Raw genomic sequence first — 19,250 nt, 5'->3', positions numbered from 1 at the left:
AATATAAAGCAATGAGAGGTGGGAAAAGATTGCAGGGTGCCCAACTGAATCAAAAATCTTGAACATCAACTGCTCTCAAGAATCTTCAGCGTCACTCAGCTGCATCCAATTCACAAGCTGGTCTGGAAATGTAATTCAATCCTTGTCTTCTTACAAGATTTTATCTATGCATTAAATTGTTGAACACCAAATCTGAAGACTTTCTCACAGACATTAAGTAACAAATGTATGTCATACATGTTCATTATATACACACAGAAATGGGTATACCCAAAGAATTTAATACATGGCAGCAATCTCAGCATCATCAAATGACATAATTCCCAAAACTCAAATGCAATTTATAACTGTCATCTGAAACCCTGGTATGAGTGAAATAAAAAGATGTTCTGCATTTCTACTCTACAAACTAAGATGGATGATGATGGGTGCAGATTTTGATCTTGGGATAGAGCTGGGACTGGGGATCTTGCCAAAACAGATTCTAATCACGCTACTTCACAAAGCAGACATCACTGACCCCTTGCCGAGATGGAACTGTGCATCACAAACCAGCACGAGAAGACTCGTTAGAAAGTCACTCTTAGTTCACTATAAACAGGACTAGATTTTTCTCCCATCACAAATACCACGTGCAGAACATAACTTAGGGCTTCAAGACACAATTCAATAGATTTTTTTTACCTGTTTTTTGTACTGTGCTGTAATTAAACTCATCTGGTGTGCTGCCCTCTTCAAAATCAGCACTGCCTTCTGTGGAAAATGAGAGGAAAACAATAAGATTAATTCCAGCCTTTGAAGGCCTCCATCCTAAATCCTGGATGGACAATGGCTCTCAGAAAAAATATCTGGGTTTTTGCACCGATAATCATGTAATTGTCATGATTCAAATGTATTTCTGATTTTCACAAAAGCCACCCACACAGTTGCACTGTACACTGCATTTAATGTAACTCATTTTACAGACTGCAAAAAAAATGATTTTCATGAGTGGCTATGACTAGATTCAAGGTACCGGTTTATTATTGTCACAAGTGGAGGGGGAGGGGTGGGGTCTTTGATTAAGCTGGCTGCTTTACTGAGGCAGTGAGAGTCTGGTTGCCATGATGTTCCAAGCCTTGTCCACAACTCTCTGTAGTTTCTTGTGCCTATGCAGAAGGGCAGCCTTTAACGCACTTGCCTCAACATCGCTGCCCTGATCCCAAGTGTGCCGGTCACACCCAGCATAGGCAGCTACACTTTCTTCAAGTAATCAGCTGTGTTAGGGATAGCTAACATTCATCCTGAACTAAAATTACTCCAAATGATGCCTCCACCACAAACTTATTCCAACACACTCCTCACTGCAAGTCTCTACAGCCACACTGCCTCAGACAGGGTAAATGCAAGCAGACTACAACCAGAGGTCATGGGTTAAGGGCGGAAGGTGAACATGAGGGGAAACTTCTTCGCTCAGAGGGCGGTGAGAGTTGGAACGAGTTGCCAGCCCAAGTGATGGATGTGATTTTGATTTCAAAGTTCAAGAGCAGTTTGGATCAGTACCTGGATGGTAAAGGTATGGAGGGCAGGTTGATGGGAGTAGACAGTTAAATGGCTCAGCATGGGGTAGATTAGTCGAAGGGCCTGTTACTGTGACTATAAACTGTGGAAGAGCTAATGGCTTCAATACGGGCAAATGGAACGGGAAAGACTCCAAGCATAGTCTAGTATACTGATGCTAAAGGTTGTTTCAATCCATCTTTGCACTCGCCACCTACCAGCGGACATGGTAAGGTCCTCATCATCTGATAACATTGGGTCCCACCTCTTGTCATTATGGTGATTCTGGTGTGACTCCAAATCCAATGGGATAGGGACTTCATCCAAAACCTTCGATGCATTTACAACCTGCAGGAAAACGGAGAAAAATGCCATTTATATTCAGACATCACCATAATTAATCCTCTATTGCCCACACAGAAATAAATTGAGTAACAGACGTAACAGGGGGTCTCTCCAACAGGATGTCGTGTTCAAAGGCTCTAAGTGTTCACCAAAATATGTCAGGCATTTTACTTTCTGGTTACGTACACGACGCTGGAAGAACTCAGCAGGTCAGGCAGCATCTGTGAGAAAAGAGTAGCCAACGTTTCGGGCTGAGACCCTTCATCAGGAATGGGGGGGAAAGAGAGGGCCGAAGCCCAGTAATAGAGATAGGGGAGGGGGAAGGGCTAGAGGCGCCAGGTGGAGAACCAATCAGAGGAAGGATAAAGGGGAGAGGGGATAAGCATGAAAGAATTGTAGAGGTAAAGGAGCAGAAAGTTGAAAGGGGAGAGAGGCAGAGAGGGACCTCGGATAGGGGAAGGGGGAGGGGGAGGGAATTACCAGAAATTGGAGAATTCAATGTTCATACCACCAGGTTGTTTGTTGACTCACTGAATACACCTCACAAATCACAGCTAATTTTACAACTGAATAACCTGGTTTGAATGGCTGGACTATAGTATCCCAGTCATATTTAGGACAGAACAAATCAGAGCAGACACAAAACTACCAGGCGACTTTAAGTTCTCTGTGGACAGCAATCAATAAACAGAGTCATGGAGGGTTAAGAAAGAAAGAGAAACTTTTCCGTCGCACAGTTGAGGAGAGTTGCAAAGTTCTCTCTGAAAAGCTGGGAAATGATTCCATGTAATATTTTAAACATGACGTGGGTGGATCATTGAGATGAGGAGCCAGCATCTAGATCAGTGTCATTTTTTAATTTATGCTTGTTTATATGTTTGCATAAATACCTGTTTGTAAATCTTCAAAGGATTTCATTTCAAAGTCATTTGTAGTATAGCTAGTTCTGTTTTTTTTTGCTTTTATGGGTAAGCCTACGTCATGCCAGCATAAATCAAACTGTTTCATGGACTGCTCTTATAAAGAGAATTTTCTTATTTGTTCATTTTGAGCTAGTTTGAAGTATAAAGACAATTACAAGGCAAGGTTCTTTGAATTTCTCCAACTGTTTCTTTGTTCTTTCTTGATGCTCTCTCTCTTTCTCTCCCCCCTCCTCTTTACGGTAGAATGTGTTGCTTACTGTTATTTCTTATAAAGATCTAATAAAATGGATGCAATCTCAGGATTAATAACTCATTCTCGACTTCCAAAGAGGTGGTTCTTGACAACATCATCTCCAGATCCAACAGTTCAATGGGCCGAAGGGATCTGGGATTCTATGATTCTCACAGATGGTTAGAATTCGTCACTGACTTTATCTGTGACAATCTGGTTCCCTGCACCAGTCCCTGTTTCCCACCCCAGCTCCCCCCCCCCACCACATACATGTCTGTAAATATTAATCACAGGAGTGCATTCTGTGAGAAATACCTATCAAATCATCAACCAGAGCACACACTAACATCACCATGGTAACAGAGCTTCAAAGCAAAAGCAGTGATTTCCTCAATGACTCAATCACAGGAGGCCATGAATTCCATACCTCAATTAAGGCTATCTGCTACATTTCAAGCCACATTCTTCTGGAAATCTGCCCGGGGTGGGCCCATCCTAATACATTAGTTTTAATAGTGTTTAAAAAATGTACTCTTCTTAAAAATCCATCAAGGTGAACTGTTGAAGCTCAGTTAATGAGGTCAGGCTTTAAACTGTCTTGGCTTTCTTTTTGTATTTATTCATAAGATGTGAGGTTGTTGGCAATGTCAGCATTTATTGTCTATCCCTAAATGCCCCCCAAACTGAGGAGACATTTAAAAATTCATGGTGGGTCAGGAGTCACATAGACAGAGTAATATTCTCATATAATTGATTATACACCCAGATTAGAAGCAGGGTTGCTCAGATTGTGCAGAATCAAATCCACCATCTTTCAACATGAAGCCTCTGGAATTATTCCTCCGATGTTTTCCATTCCAAATAAAGTTTAAAGTTTCAGCATGCCTTTGAAGTATACTGTAAGAGCACTAGGTGCAGCAAGCTGTCAGATCCATCTGCTGAATGCTATTACCCTCAGAACCACAACAGAGCTAAGCATTGGAGTTCATTTTTAATCAGACTCCTTTCTGGAGATCACAATGGAAGGAATCATTTAATTCTGACAGTTGCAACTTGATGACGTTTCGATTGCAACTCTGAATTCATGAGAGAGCAGGGATTTAGAAGGCAAAGTAATGTGAATGCTGAAAGTCATTCAGGAACAAAATACACTTGAAACATTCAGCAGGATAGGTAGTATAAATTGATGTGTAAATTAGCCACATTAAATAAAAACAGAAAATGCTGAAAATATTCAGCAGATTGCGCATCATTATAGCTGAGATGAGGTGATTCTGGTCGTCTTCAGTAAACAGTAAGCACATTTTTGAAACTCACAGTATCTGCTGGTTAACTTAACAATCATCAGCTCTATAATCATGCTCAAAGACTATGCCCCAATCTTCTTCTTGGGAAGTTTCCGGGATGAGGACAACTTGCTTCCACTTTAGTTCTGAGGCCAATGTGGGGACTGCATACCCTTCCATCGATGAGACAAAAGGCAAAAAGTCGACATTATTGCTAGATTTAGTGTATATGTTCACAACTCAACAGTAGTGATGAGCCAATTCAGGAGGAAGGTCATTGAACCGGAACATCAACTCAGTTTGCCCCCTACAAATGATGCCTGACCTGCTGAATATCTTTGGCATTTTCCGTATTTATTTCATTACAACTGGCATTGTATGGATACCAATCTCATGAGGATCAGAGAACAAAAAAGTCTCATGTTTTGAAGGAGATCTTCAAAGAACCTGTGAGGATCAGTGACCAGCAGCAACAAACAACTTTAGCAATTACAAAGCCACTGATAGTTTCTATCTCTGTGAAATTCAGATAACCAGACAGTCAAACACAGGACAACTGGGCATAGTGTCGAAGAGTGCAGCAATACTTGGGAAACTGGACAGAAGGCCAGTTGAAACACAAACAGGATACACCAGCAGCTTTGAAGTACAGGTATCCCCTGTTTTTCGAACGTTCGCTTTACGTCAACTCGCTGTTACGAAAGACCTACATTACTTACCTGCTTTCACTAACAGAAGGTGTTTTCACTGTTACAAAAAAAGGCAGTGTGTGAAAAAAGGCAGCACGCACCGAGCAGCCAAGCTCCTCCCCCAGAACTGCATTCTAGCCAGTATTGCTTAATCACGTGCCTTATGTCGATTTATTTTGTGCATCCGTTAGCAAGATGAGTTCTAAGGTATCAGAAAAGCCTAAAGGAGCGCGTAAGGGTGTTACACTTAGCGTAAAACTAGACATAATAAAGTGTTTCGATCGTGATGAACAAAGTAAAGATATAGTGAGTTTGGCTAAGGGTTTGTGGAAGTTGACGAAGATGATATTTTGGCATCCCATGACCAAGAACTGACAGATGAAGAGCTGATGAAGAGGAAAGGATAACAATCGAAACCGAACGCAGTAGTGAATGGCCCGAAAGTGAAGACATCCAGGAAATGAACGTGAAGCAATTGCGTGAGATTTTCATTGCGACTGACAATGCTGCAATGATTGCAGAAAAGTATGACTTTAATTTCGAAAGCGTACGTAGGTTGAGGGCAGGTTTGCAGGATGGTTTGAGTGCTTACAAAGGACTGTAAGATAGAAAAAATGCACGAGGCTAAGCAGTCAAGCACACTGTCGTTTTTCAAGCCTTCCACATCAGCCACAGCTGAAACTCGACCTTCGACATTGAGGCAGGCAGACATGAAGAAGGTGACCTGCCTGCCCTGATGGAAACAGACGACGATGAGATGACACCCCAGTGTCCCACCACCCCAACCTCCGACGACTCAGCCTAACACACCATCATCAGAGTCCTCACTGTCTTCCCGATTCCGGTAAGTGAAACTACACTGAGCGTACATTATTTCTACTTTATATAGGCTGTGTATTTTTATGTGTTATTCGGTAGCTTCATACTGGTTACTGGAAAAAGTGCTTCTGCCGGGAGCGCTTGCGCCATGTGTTTCTGCCACAAGTGCTGCTGAGAGCGTCTGCATGAAATTTTCACTGCGGTGGACAGTGCTGCAATAATTGTAGAAAAGCATTCCTACATTATATAGGCTGTGTATTTATCAGATCATTCCTGCTTTTACTATATGTTACTGTTATTTTAAGTTTTACGTGTTACTTGGCATGATTTGGTAGGTTATTTTTTGGGTCTGCGAACGCTCAGAATTTTTTCCCATATAAATAAATGGTAATTGCTTCTTCACTTTACGCCATTCCAGCTTACGAACCGTTTCATAGAAATGCTCTACCTTCGAATAGCGGGGGAAACCTGTATGCAACTCAGCATGAGTCTTCCACATCATTTATGTAGTATTTTGAAAGTACAGAATTATACAGAGGCAGGCACTGGAAGTTGGTACAATCATTCCCACAGTTCTAATCAAAGAGCTCCAACAAAACCTGGGCCTCTTTACCTTCCTCTGTAACTGGTTTATCAACTTCCTCACCAAATCAGATCAGAAGTAATGCCTCTACCACTTTACTGATAATCAACAGCGGCGCACCTGAAGGATGCATACGTAGTCCACTGCTCTATCCTCTCTGCACTCATATCTGTGTGACTTGTGATCTATATCTGGTAATGTGTGTTTGGGCTGATTCAGTGATCTGGTGCTTTGCTGTCTCCAAGAGGTTTCTGTGAGGCTTCGCGTAGCCTCAAGGCCAAGAAGCCTGGAGACCATGATCAGCTACACTTCCCACCAATCTATGCGCTGAGGACGATTGAAATCAGAGGCGAGTGTGGAAGGCGAAGGGCGTTCTGCTCCTTCTACTAGCCTCTCACTTGCTGCTGCCGGGAGAGGTGTCTGTGAATGACAGTCTCTCGCTCTCTCTTGCTTGCTGCTTCAGAAAGAATGTCCCTGTGTTCGAATGGCCTCTCACTCCTGCCATGTTGTCAGAAGATGTGCCAGAGTCCTGCGTCTTGGGAAAGGTTTTTGGATTGGCCTGCATGGTTCACATTCTGACAAGTTTCTGGTCACTGCCTTTTTGCTGTCATTTTGGGCAATTGTGATTGGGATGGCCTGCGGATGATGAACTGAGCCAAACTGAATGTGGACTCTTTCGATTTTACGTTTGTCATTCGTCTCTTTTGTTGCCCTTTGCGTGATTTGGTTGTTTTGTGTGCACGGTGGTGGGGGGGGGGGTGGATTTAATGTTTTTCTTTGAACGGGTTCCATAGTTTCCTTTGTTTCATGACTGTCTGTGGGGAAGATGAATATACGTACTTTGATAATAAATATAGTTTGAATCTTAGGTGTACAGCAGCAAGATAGAACAGCTGGTTGAGTGGTGTTGCAGAAACAACCTTGCACTCAACGTCAGTAAAACCAAAGAATTGATTGTGGACTTCAGAAGGAATAAGATGAGGGAACACACTTCAATCCTCAAAGAGGGATCAGAAGTGGAAAGGGTGAGCAATTTCAGGTTCCTGGGTGCCAACGTCTCTGAGGATCTATCCTGGACCCAACATTCTGATGCAGTTACAAATAATATTTCATTTAGAGCTTAAGGAGATTTGGTACGTCACCAAACTCTCGCAAATTTCTACAGATGTACTGTGGAGAACATTCTGACTGGCTACATCACCAACTGGTATAGGGGGCCAATGCACAGGATGAAAGCTGCAGAGAGTTGTAAACATCAGTCAGATCCATCATGGGCACTGGCCTCCGTAGCACCAGCACACCTTCAAGGAGTGATGCCACAGAAAGGCTGCATCCGCCATTAAGAGCCCCAATCAGCCAGGGCATGTCTGCTCCTCACTGTTACCATCAGGTAGGAGGTACAGGAGCCTGAAGGCACACACTCAGTTGAAGAATGGCTTCTTCCCCACCATATATTCCATTCACAGTGCTAGGGCAGAACAAGGAAGACTGCTTTAAGCCACAGCCACTGAAAGTAGCAGAAACATATAAACTCGCACGAGTAATTGAAATGGCACAACCAGTAAATATATTGTTGCATTAAGGGATTTATCCAGATATTTCAAATTTGGTGAATTCTTGTGAGCATGTGACAGATTAAACAATGAGCAGATTTAGCCCAAATTATTAACTACCTAGAATTTTCTGTTTGATCTGGGTTGCAAAAGTTGGAATCTTGAAATGAATGGTATTGCAAAAGGCTGAGGGATCTTACCCAGCACCAGGTGTAAGAATGACTGCAATCTAGTTCAAATGGCAGGAGTTAAATGTAAACAATCAATATCACACTGGAGAAAGTGCAGTGATACACCACCTCTGGTATGTTCCTTCAGGGTAGTAAGCTACAAAGATAAAAAACACAGTGAAGGGCACGTTAATCTAAAAACAGCTAACCCGTAACCTTCACAGAGAGGGAACTAACCCAACGGAAAATGCAGAATATTGGAAGCAATTCAGTTAGAGCACAACTTAGCTGGTATTGCAGCTGGATCACCTGTGGAAATGACAAGGAGCAACAAGATACAAACAAACTGCCAGTCAGCAGGTGAACACACGTATAGCAGCAGCATGTCAAGACAGTATAATGAGTACATGTGATCACTGGAATATAGTATGTTGTGAAGTTTATTATTTTGCAGCAGCATATTGCAATACACAATAAAAATTATAAATTGCTTCTATAGAAATTAATTAATTAGCGCAAAAAGAACAGAAAAATGCAGAAATGGTGTTCATTGTCTATTCAGGTGGAGGGGAAGAAGCTCCTCAAACACCTTCAGGCTCCTGTACCTCCTCCTTGATGGTAGCAATAAGAGAGCATGTCCTGGGTGATTTGTGCGTGTGTGTGTGTGTGGGGGGTGGGGGGGGTGGCAATAGACAGTAGGTGCAGGAGTAGGCCATTCGACCCTTTGAGCCTGCACCGCCATTCAGTATGATCATGGCTGATCATCCACAATCAGTACCCCGTTCCTGCCTTCTCCCCATATCCCTCGACTCCGCTATCTTTAAGACCTCTATAGAAACATAGAAAATAGGTGCAGGAGTAGGCCATTTGGCCCTTCGAGCCTGCACCGCCATTCAGTATGATCATGGCTGATCATCCAACTCAGAACCCTGTACCTGCTTTCTCTCCATACCCCCTGATCCCTTTAGCCACAAGGGCCATATCTAACTTCCTCTTAAATATAGGCAATGAACCGGCCTCAACTGTTTCCTGTGGCAGAGAATTCCACAGATTCACCACTCTCTGCGTGAAGAACTTTTTCCTTATCTCGGTCCTAAAAGGCTTCCCCTTTATCCCTAAACTGTGACACCTCATTCTGGACTTCCCCAACATCGGAAACAACCTTCCTGCATCTAGCCTGTCCAATCCCTTTAGAATTTTATACGTTTCAATAAGATCTCCCCTCAATCTTCTAAATTCCAGTGGGTATAAGCCTAGTCGATCCAGTCTTTCTTCATATGAAAGTCCTGCCATCCCAGGAATCAATCTAGTGAACCTTCTCTGTACTCCCTCTATGGCAAGAATGTCTTTCCTCAGATTAGGGGACCAAAACCGCACACAATACTCTAGGTGCAGTCTCACCAAGGCCTATCTAACTCTTTCTTGAAAGCATCCAGAGAATTGGCCTCCACTGCCTTCTGAGGCACAGCATTCTATAGATCCACAACTCTCTGGGTAAAAAAGTTTTTCCTCAACTCCATTCTAAATGGCCAACCTCTTATTCTTAAACTGTGACCTCTGGTTCTGGACTCCAACATCGGGAACATGTTCCCTGCCTCTAGCATGTCCAATCCCTTAATAATCTTATATGTTTCAATCATATCCCCTCTCATCCTTCTAGGATAGGATCCTTTAGGGTGGGGTCCCTAGTGATGGATGCTGCCGTCCAGGATGCTGGGAGGCTCGTGCCCGCGATGGAACTGGCTGAGTTTACAACTTTCTGCACCTTTTTCCGATCCTGTACAGTGGCCCCTCCATACTGGAAGGTGAGGCAACCAGTCAGAAAGCTCTCCATGGTACATCTGTAGAAATTTGCAAGTGACAGTGGCAACATACCAATTCTTCAACTTCTAATGAAATACAGCTGTTGTGATACTGCCTGCTTTCTTTGTAATTGCATCAATATGTTAAGCCTAGAATAATCATCAGAGACGTTGACACACAGGAACTTGAAGCTGCTCAGCACTTCCATTGCTGACCGCCTGATGACAACTGATGTTTGTTACCTTGACTTCTCCTTCCTTAGGTCCACAATCAATTCTTTGGGCTTACTGATGTTGAGTGCAAGGTTGTTTTGCTGTGACACCACTCAACCAGCTGATCTAAGGGTGACCCCTGGCACCTTTCCTACTTCTAAACTCAATGTGCTGTAACAAGATACTTTATGAGCATCTACAGAGTCAGCGTTTCAGGCCAAGACTCTTCATCAGTGTTGAATAAAAGCTGACTGTTTTTTCCCCTCCATGGATGCTGCCCAACTTGCTGAGTTCCTCCAGCATTTTGTGCGTGTGGCTTAAAACTGAATGGGCTTTTTTGTAGAGTTCATAGAGCCCTGTGCTGGAAATATATTCTCTCAGACTATAAACTTCAGTACATCCTAATACTTGTCACGGCCAAATTCTGAGTGATCAGCTGCCAACATGCTACAATGAATAGAAAAAACAAAGGCTTAAATCCTGCAGATGCTCCTTTAATTGTCCTGATAAAGCAACATGTGTTCATTCATGTAAAGACTATTTAAGTGCCCTGTGTTTGCAACCTGGAATGTACTGCCTGATGATAGGGTGGAGGAAGGTTTCTGCATGCAGAGATGGAAAGATGTATGGTAGAGAAAAAGCTACAAGGGTATGGAATGGAGAAAGGAGCCCTAGGCAGAACGAGTCATTTGTTCTAGCAGAGAGCCAGCATGACATGATGGGATGAGTGGTCTCTTCCTGTGCTGCGACCAGTCGATGAGTGTTGACAAAAACCGGGAATACCAGTGACAGTTCTCCAACGCGGGGAGAATTGATGACACAGATACTAGGCCTGGAGCCCACTCAGTTGTTTAAGACAGAGGCTGAATGCAGAGGAGGGGAAAGTGGCCAAGGGTGTAAGTTCAGTACTGGAGCCGAGCTTCAGGGTAAAAGAAGCAAGGCTGGGGCTAGGATAGAGGGACAAGCTTTTGTTTTTTTAAACAAAGTGGTCTGTCGCAATTTGTTCCTACCATAATGAAGGAGATACAGGAGCCTGCAAACTCAAAGTTTTAAGAGCAGCTTCTTCCCCCCCACCATCAGGTCTCTGAATGTTGATGAACACTACCTTGTACACTTTTTCATTTATTTTTGTAACATAGAAGTAGTTTTATGTCATGTACTGTACTCCAGCCACAAAACAGCAGATTTCACAACATATAATAAATTTGATTCTGACTTTATGTCATTCCAGTACTGTTAGGTTTTTGGTGTCAGAGGAGGTTGGCCCTGTCTGGCCCTGAGCACTCTGCTGGATGGCCCTGCCTGGACCTGGGCACTCTGTTATTTCTGCCATTCCCAGGAGATTGGAGCTATTCATTTAGGCTTGAGAGTGCATTGGGTGTTTGGCCGAGGGAGTGAATGTTTATTAGGGAGGAGAGTAGGGCAGATCTGGTCTGTCTTTATTGACTTTTCTTGGCAGTCAATTTTATACACTGCTAGCCAACTCTAAACCCTGTTCTCCTCCAAAAGTACCCCAATTCCTGCCAATTAGCTACACTACAAAATGAGTAAATTGTCTGAAAATAAGAACAGAATGCATGACTTTTAAAAGGTGTCTATATTCCTTTGATATGCAACTATTCCTTTGGCCTTTAACCCCTTCACTTGAGGCCTGGATTTGGTGGAGCATGCAGTAGAGATGGTCTGATCCATGTTAAACTGTGTGCAAGGCTGCTAGGCAGAAGAAAAAACAACCACAGCTGGATAACTTCAGTCTCAGAGCGCAAACAAATCACCCTGGCATTGTCAACCCAAATGAATCCCACATTTCATCTCCACTGGCTGCTCTTTAATAATAAAGTCTCTATCTGTCTTTGTTGGCAAATGTGCCTGCACAAAACATGGCAGAAATCCAACACGTGTGCTTTGGAGTGAGAGCTAGTATATCTCCACTGAGAAATCGCCGTGAGGTTAAAAGTTTGAATGTTCATAAAGCTGTAGAATGCCTTTCCCTGAAATTCCAGGAAAATTCAATGATCGATTATATTGGGTATCCCACATTCTCCACATACTCTGCTCCACCAGTCTGCTGGGCATTTCACCAAATAATATTCTCAGGGCAAGGTTTTCATCATTGTTAATAAATAAGTAAATCTCCCGACTGTGGTGGTAACCCTCACCATAAAGCACGTCTGCTGGAGTATTGCTCAAGTATTCACTGCTCAGAGTAACTGCCATGAAGGCTGCATACCCAAAATCAGTCAGAAAATACAATCAGATCCAAACTCAAACCAAGAAAGAGGAGATACATCCGCCTGATTTGGAGAAACTCACACCTAGATGTCAATCAAGCATCCTGTCTCCTATTCCCTCATGGGTCATTGGTAAAGATTACGGTTAAGATTTGGTTTAGCTTTCTGAAGAGGATCACACACACAAGGCAGGTTCTCAGGTGTCCAAGGGTGAGGCATGCCTCAGCCTAAACCAGGATTCAGTGATTACAGCTGAGGACCATGGAGGAGACTGGCTGCTGCAGTCCTCAGGCTTCTCACAACTGTCCAAGAACATGTTACATCAGAACAGGCAAGGACTTGTCCCACGGGAGAGGCCAAAACAAAGCAGTTCCCCGAGCTATTCTGATGACAGTCAGGAAAAAATGCTCAAAACTCACAGCTCAGAGGTATGTCCCTTACACCAATAGGACCATGCAGTAGGTGAGTCACCTTACATTAACATGGTCTTCAATCCCTTCCAACCTACAAACTTCCTGTAGTGGTACCAGTGCCTCCAGGCCAACCATAATCCTGTAGCAACCAGCCCCACAGACTTTAGTCAGAGTTGTGATCTGTCACATCGGGACGTTTAGCCTAGCACTTAGTAAACACTTACCTAAACAGATATTTGACTTTGGTATTCTCTAGGGCAGGGGTCGGCAACCTTTACCACTGAAAGAGCCAATATAGACCCATTTCCCACAGAAAAGAAAACACTGGGAGCTACAAAACCCGTTTGACATTTAAAATGAAATAACACTGCATACAACGGTTTTTTTTTGCCTTTATGCTATGTATAAACAAACTATAATGTGTTGCATTTATGAAATTGATGAACTCCTGCAGAGAAAACGAAATTACATTTCTGCATGCAACAAAAACATTTTGAACTCCGAAAAAAAGACGTTGGGTTGAAGGTTACTCCATAGTTAGCCTACCTTGGATCGAAGGATTAAAAGAAAGCGCGTGTCAGGCGTTGGCAGTGGTGATGTATATTAATAGCGATAAAAAACACGTTGTAGCGGTGTGCTACACGCAGCGCTAAAATAAAGACTGCAGTCAAAGGTAACTTTATTCGAACTAAACAGCCTTGCTTTAAAGCCTCCCTCAACCCGTCCCCGTGGGCGCGGATGCTCCAAAAGACACGTACTCACAAACCCCCGTAGGCTATCTCCCTTAGCCGGAACGGTGGCTAATTGTGAGCCGGTTCAGATGTGCCAGGAAATGGGGTCTCCACAAAGTTTTTAGATTGTACAAGATCACCATAATCTTCAAATTTCGAATTACATTTCAAAAGCTAACAAACCATGGTGAGCCGCATCACAGAGATGAAAGAGCCGCATGTGGCTCCAGAGCCGCAGGTTGCCGACCTCTGCTCTAGGGGGAGTTAAAAAAATCTCCACTTCAAGATATAAGCATCACATCCACTTTGAACGGACTAATATTGGACTGCAGGCTACTCCACACAGATCCATTCAGTGTCATTGTCAAATGGGTCTAAAGCTATCCAGAAATGACTAGGGTTAGTCATTTTCACAACTTCAGCTTCAGTTTCTCTGGGAATGTGTTACATGAAGAGAAGCTGCAGGTTTAGTCCCCACCTTCCACACAGTCCCTGTTCAGATCCAACCCTCCACAGGTCACTATGAAAGACACACACTCCCTGTTCAGATCCACCCCTCCACAGGTCACTATGAAAGACACACACTCCCTGTTCAGATCCAACCCTCCACAGGTCACTATGAAAGACACACACTCCCTGTTCAGATCCAACCCTCCACAGATCACAATGAGAGACACACACTCCCTGTTCAGATCCAACCCTCCACAGATCACAATGAGAGACACACTCCCTGTTCAGATCCAACCCTCCACAGATCACTATGACAGACACACACTCCCTGTTCAGATCCAACCCTCCACAGATCACAATGAGAGACACACTCCCTGTTCAGATCCAACCCTCCACAGATCACTATGACAGACACACACTCCCTGTTCAGATCCACCCCTCCATAGGTCACAATGAGAGATGCACACTCTCTGTTCTAAATCACCTTGATCAGAAGGATTGATGATGATGTTATTCATCTCAGGCTCTGCAGTACTGGCTTGCAAAGCATTAACAGCACACCGAATGCCAAATGGACTAACCGGATCAGTGAGTGCTACTTATTGTATCAGCAGACTCCTCACACCCAAAAGCCATCATTTAGAAAGATCAAATGGAAGAGAAAAAGAACAGGGAAATGGAATTCAAAATCGCATAATGCTTACTGTGCCTTTCTACATTTCATAAAAGCTAGTGACTTCTTGGCTGTAAATATTCCACCTCACAAGTAACGTTAACACCTTAGAGCCAACACTTGAATTCACTGTGATCATTGAGGTATTTTCAGCACGATTAAATTTAGGGTTACAACTCAGAACATCAATCATGTTGACTGCTCCATATTAAACTTCTGAAGCAAATTCTCATCCACCAAACTTGTCCTCCAGCCTGCAATTTAATGCTCAATTTATTTATAACCTTGGTTATTATTCTATTTTCAATCCAACTTGTTTGAGTGGTGTTGAAATGACATCACTTACACAGATGAGAACATTAATTCATCAGTCAACACCACTGAAATTAGTTTTAAACAAAACATATCCATGGATGTGTAGATAATTAGAGGGCAATTGGCATCTATGAGAGGCTGTCAATGCTCATCCTTATTCTCCAGATGCTCTGATATCAAAGCAATGGTTAGATAGGCCATTTCAAGAGCCTGGTGTCATTGTTATAGACCCTTTATACTTGCTGGGATGAGAAGACTGGTCAATAATAAATGGCTAAAGAAGCTGGATCTGTTTCTTTGGAGGTTAAACGAATGAGGGATGATCTTACTGCAATACATAAGATCTGAAGCATGGTGACAGGGCAGAGGTGAGGTACTTCCACTAGTGGGATGGTCTCAAACAAGCCAACTTGGCTACAATATTTTTTAAAATGCCATCTTTTTAAATAGAGGTGAGTAGGAATTACATTTCATAGAGAATAGAGAATCTCTGCCACGGTGGGTTGTGAGGGCTAGATCACTGGGTGCACCTGAAGAGGAGGTAGAAACATTTCCAAAAGATTGAGGAAATGAAGGTGACGGGAATCAGTCACAGAAGAGAAGAAAATAAAGTTAAAAATAAACTAAAGTAAGACTTATTATCAGAGTACATACATGTCACTATGTACAATCCTTAAATACTTTTTCCTGTGGGCATACTTAGCTAATCTATAGAACACTAACTGTACACAGGATCAATGAACAACAAACCGTGGAAATGCAAATATAAATAAATAGCAATAAATAATGAGAACATGAAATAACAAAGAGTTTTTAAAGTTAGACCATCAGTTGTGGGAACACCAGAAGCAGAATGAGTGTAGTGTCCCATTTTGTTCAAGAGTTTAACAGTTGAACCTGAAAGCTTGGCCTTTCCATACCAGGCCATAATGCAGCCAGTCAGCACTTTCCACCACACATTCATAGAAATTAGGCAAGGTTTTTGATGACATCTCGAATCCTCACAGACTCCTGAGGAAGTAGAAGGCAGTCGTGTTTTCTTTGCAATTATATTTATATGATAGGTCCAGTTCATGTCCTCTGACATAGTAATGCCCAGGAATTTAGTGTTTTTGATCCTCTCCACCTCTGATCCTCCAATGATTACTGGCTCACAGACCTCTGGTTTCCCTCTCCTGAAGTCGGCAATCAGTTCCATGGTCTTATTTACAATGAGTGATAGATTGTTGTTATTATTACACCACTCAGCCAAATTTTTCATCTCCCTCCTGTATGCTGATTTGATATAGTTTTGATATATCCTGTTTTGATATAGCTCACAACAGTGGTAACATCAGCAAACTTAAATATGGTGCCCAAAGCAGATCAGCCACAGTCATACTGAATGGGAGAGGGGTTGAGGGGCCAAGTGGCCTTTTCCTGCTCCTATTGTGTTCATATGGTGGCCAGACCAATAGGGTTGTATAGCAACCTCGAAACTTTCATAGTCAAAGTCACATTTTACTCCAATGAGGACAAATCCATTATTTGTCCATTGATATAATTCTACACTGTTGATTATGAGATTCTATCATGCATAAAATAGCATCTATTATAGGCAATATACACAAAATCATCTCTTTTTTGCAAATGAAGTAATCTGGGACAGTTTTAAGGAACAATAAAAGGAATGCATCTTATCTTCCCAATGCAACAAAAGGACTTGAATGACAAGTAAAGGTTTTACAGGAGCCATGGGGTATGTGACCAGCCCGACAAATGGACAACACATTCTCTTATCATCCTCTAACCTGAGGCATACAGGAAAAAGAAAGGAAGCCAAAGGAAATGTGCAGTTCCGCAGGCTTGGTGCAGCAGGGAGTTAAAGAGTTTGAGGACGCAAGACACTAGTATGTGACCTAAGCACACACAGATTCCCGTCTCCACCAGAGTACGTAGAGTGACAATACCAACGCTGTATATACCTGATCTGATGAGGTGTCTTTTGGGAGTCTGGACCAGCACACACAGTGAGAAGCTACAAATTACTGGAACCACCCTCCTCACACATGAATTAAATAAAACAAGCAGCATTGCAAAGGATATACGTTGCCAATGCAAGAATGCAGACTCAAGGCAACCTAGTCTTTCTTATCTGTAGATCAACAGACAAAGGAGGATGAATGCTGAAAAGAATTGGTTTGCCTGTTAGAACAAGCTTCTCTACTCAAGAATAGTATCCATCAATTACAGCACAGGCTCACTTGAAACACAAGTATTTTTATTCATCTCATCTCAGAATTAACAAAAAAGGTTTGGAGGCAAGTACAAAGCAGCCAGCAAAACATGCATTACTACCCCTTTCACAGAGCCCATCATGCTGTAGTATATTATTACCTCCATAGAATCCTTTTGTTAACATTATTAGTTGACAGTGCTTTCACCAGACCAAATCAAACAAGTGCAAGCTGCTCACCATGACTTGTTCTATTGGTAAATCCCAGTCCTAGTTAGTCGCAATATTTCAACTTGTCACAAGTATTGCATTGGCATTGTCACTCAATCACAAAAACAACATTCAATTGTTGAACATTTTCAGTAAAACACATCATCTCATGGTGCTTCAAAGCAACTTTACCAAAGGTTGTTGACACCAAATCAAACAGGATGCCAGCAGACACTTGATTCAAAAGCTTTATTGTAAGGAGCAATTGTATAGGGCCAGCATTTATTGCCCATCCTTTCTGATGAAGATGTTGTCTGGGCAAGTAGCTCTGTGATTTAGACTACGGCGAAGGTTGGTGATGCATTTCCAAGTGAGAGTACTGTGTGATTGGGAAGGGAACTGCAGATGCTGGTGTCTCCATGCACCTGGTGCCCATGTTCTTCTTGCTGGCAAATGTCCAGGGTTTGTGAGGTGCTGTTACAGCAGTAGTCCCCAACCACCAGGCCGCAAACATGCTGCCTGGCCTGCTGTGTTCCACCAGCATTTTGTGTGTGAAGCATGTGCTACCAGGCTGCGAGGAAACGACATTTGTCGAAGTGAAATGATATGAGTCAGCTGCACCTTTCCTCATTCCCCATCACGCTCACTGTTGAACTTGAATGCATGCAAAGTGATACCTCGCGCCAGGGATCACTGGCTAGTGTCAGGTAACCAGCCGCCTTACGCGGCCGGCGAGAAGTGCCGATGCTACTGGCCTGGAGCGCAGACAGATCAGCATCGCCTCTAAACCTGTTTAGCACACTGAATATTCGTGGGGAACCCAGTGCTAAAATATTCGCAGACGACCTAATTTGGGCTCAGGGTTTCGTAAGTAGCAGAGCAGCTCCCTCACTGCAATCTACTGAAAGTCATCCCTCGAGCCAAGCTTTTGCCGGCCGATAGATCCTACAAGGGGGGACGGGGATGTGCCCTGTCGCACTCCTCGCTCGCTCGGTCGCTCTTTTCGAACTGCGACTGCTGCAGCCCCGGTATGGGGACCTCCGGCCCTGACCTTTTCCTCTCACTGGTGTGTTGTAATAATTTTATATGTTCATACAAGGAAAATATGCGCTGTGTGTTTAATATCCAAACGTTACTTAAAATGTTATGATGCTATTGACTTACAAGTGAGCTATAATTGACTTATTACTACGTCCATGTGAGGAAAATATGCCCTGTGTGTATAATATTAAATTCGTTAGATAAACCCTTTTAGAAACAAAATTGAGTGACTTATAGTTGACTTATCACCTATATTCCGGTCGATATTAATAACCACACCACTCCCCCCCCCACCCCAACCTGCCAAGAATATTGTCAATATTAAACCGGTACAAAAATGGTTGGTGACCCCTGTGCTAGAGTAACCTGTTAGTAACTGCAGTGAATTTTGTCAATTGTCTACACTTCAGCAACTGTAGAAAGAATAAACATTTAGCATGGTGGATTGGATAGCAATTAAACAGGCTGTTTTGCTCTGTATGGTGTAGTTTTGTACGTGCTGATGGAGCTATAAAGGAAGGTGAACAGCGTAGTAAATACTTCTTACTTTATAGATGGTGAAAAGTCTTCAAAGTGTCAAGAGGCGAACGAGTCTTTGACCTGCCTTTATCGCCACAGTATTGTGGGTGAGCCGGTGGATTTACTGCTCAACTGCAAAGACCAGGAGACCAACGGTGGTTCGACTCTCCTCGTCTGAGATAGTCAAGATCTGCACATTACTTGCCTATTATCAACTTGCAGAGAAATTAAAGACAGAGGCTAAAATATTTATGGAGAAAAATCCAAGGTATAGGATCACGATTGCTGAATGTGTGGC

The 19,250-nt window shown here is 42.9% G+C and overlaps 1 protein-coding gene across 3 annotated transcripts in view; it reads right to left on the bottom strand.

Annotated features, from left to right (window-relative positions):
• hspg2 (heparan sulfate proteoglycan 2) overlaps positions 1 to 19,250 on the bottom strand; it is a 521,654-nt gene that overhangs the window by 404,273 nt on the left and 98,131 nt on the right. For 2 of the 3 annotated variants that reach the window (XM_059951673.1, XM_059951675.1), the window contains exons 2-3: positions 1,758 to 1,887; positions 685 to 753 (exon numbers count right to left, since the gene is read on the bottom strand). In XM_059951673.1, the coding sequence (XP_059807656.1) occupies positions 685 to 753; positions 1,758 to 1,887 (199 nt within the window). The remainder of the gene's footprint in view (positions 1 to 684; positions 754 to 1,757; positions 1,888 to 19,250) is intronic. The other variant, XM_059951674.1, reaches the window with a different exon arrangement.

Source organism: Hypanus sabinus, chromosome 27, assembly GCF_030144855.1.
Source record: "Hypanus sabinus isolate sHypSab1 chromosome 27, sHypSab1.hap1, whole genome shotgun sequence".
In the NCBI taxonomy this organism is placed as follows: domain Eukaryota; kingdom Metazoa; phylum Chordata; class Chondrichthyes; order Myliobatiformes; family Dasyatidae; genus Hypanus; species Hypanus sabinus.
Note: the sequence above shows the minus strand (reverse complement) of the source record. Positions and strands in the feature narration are given on the sequence as shown.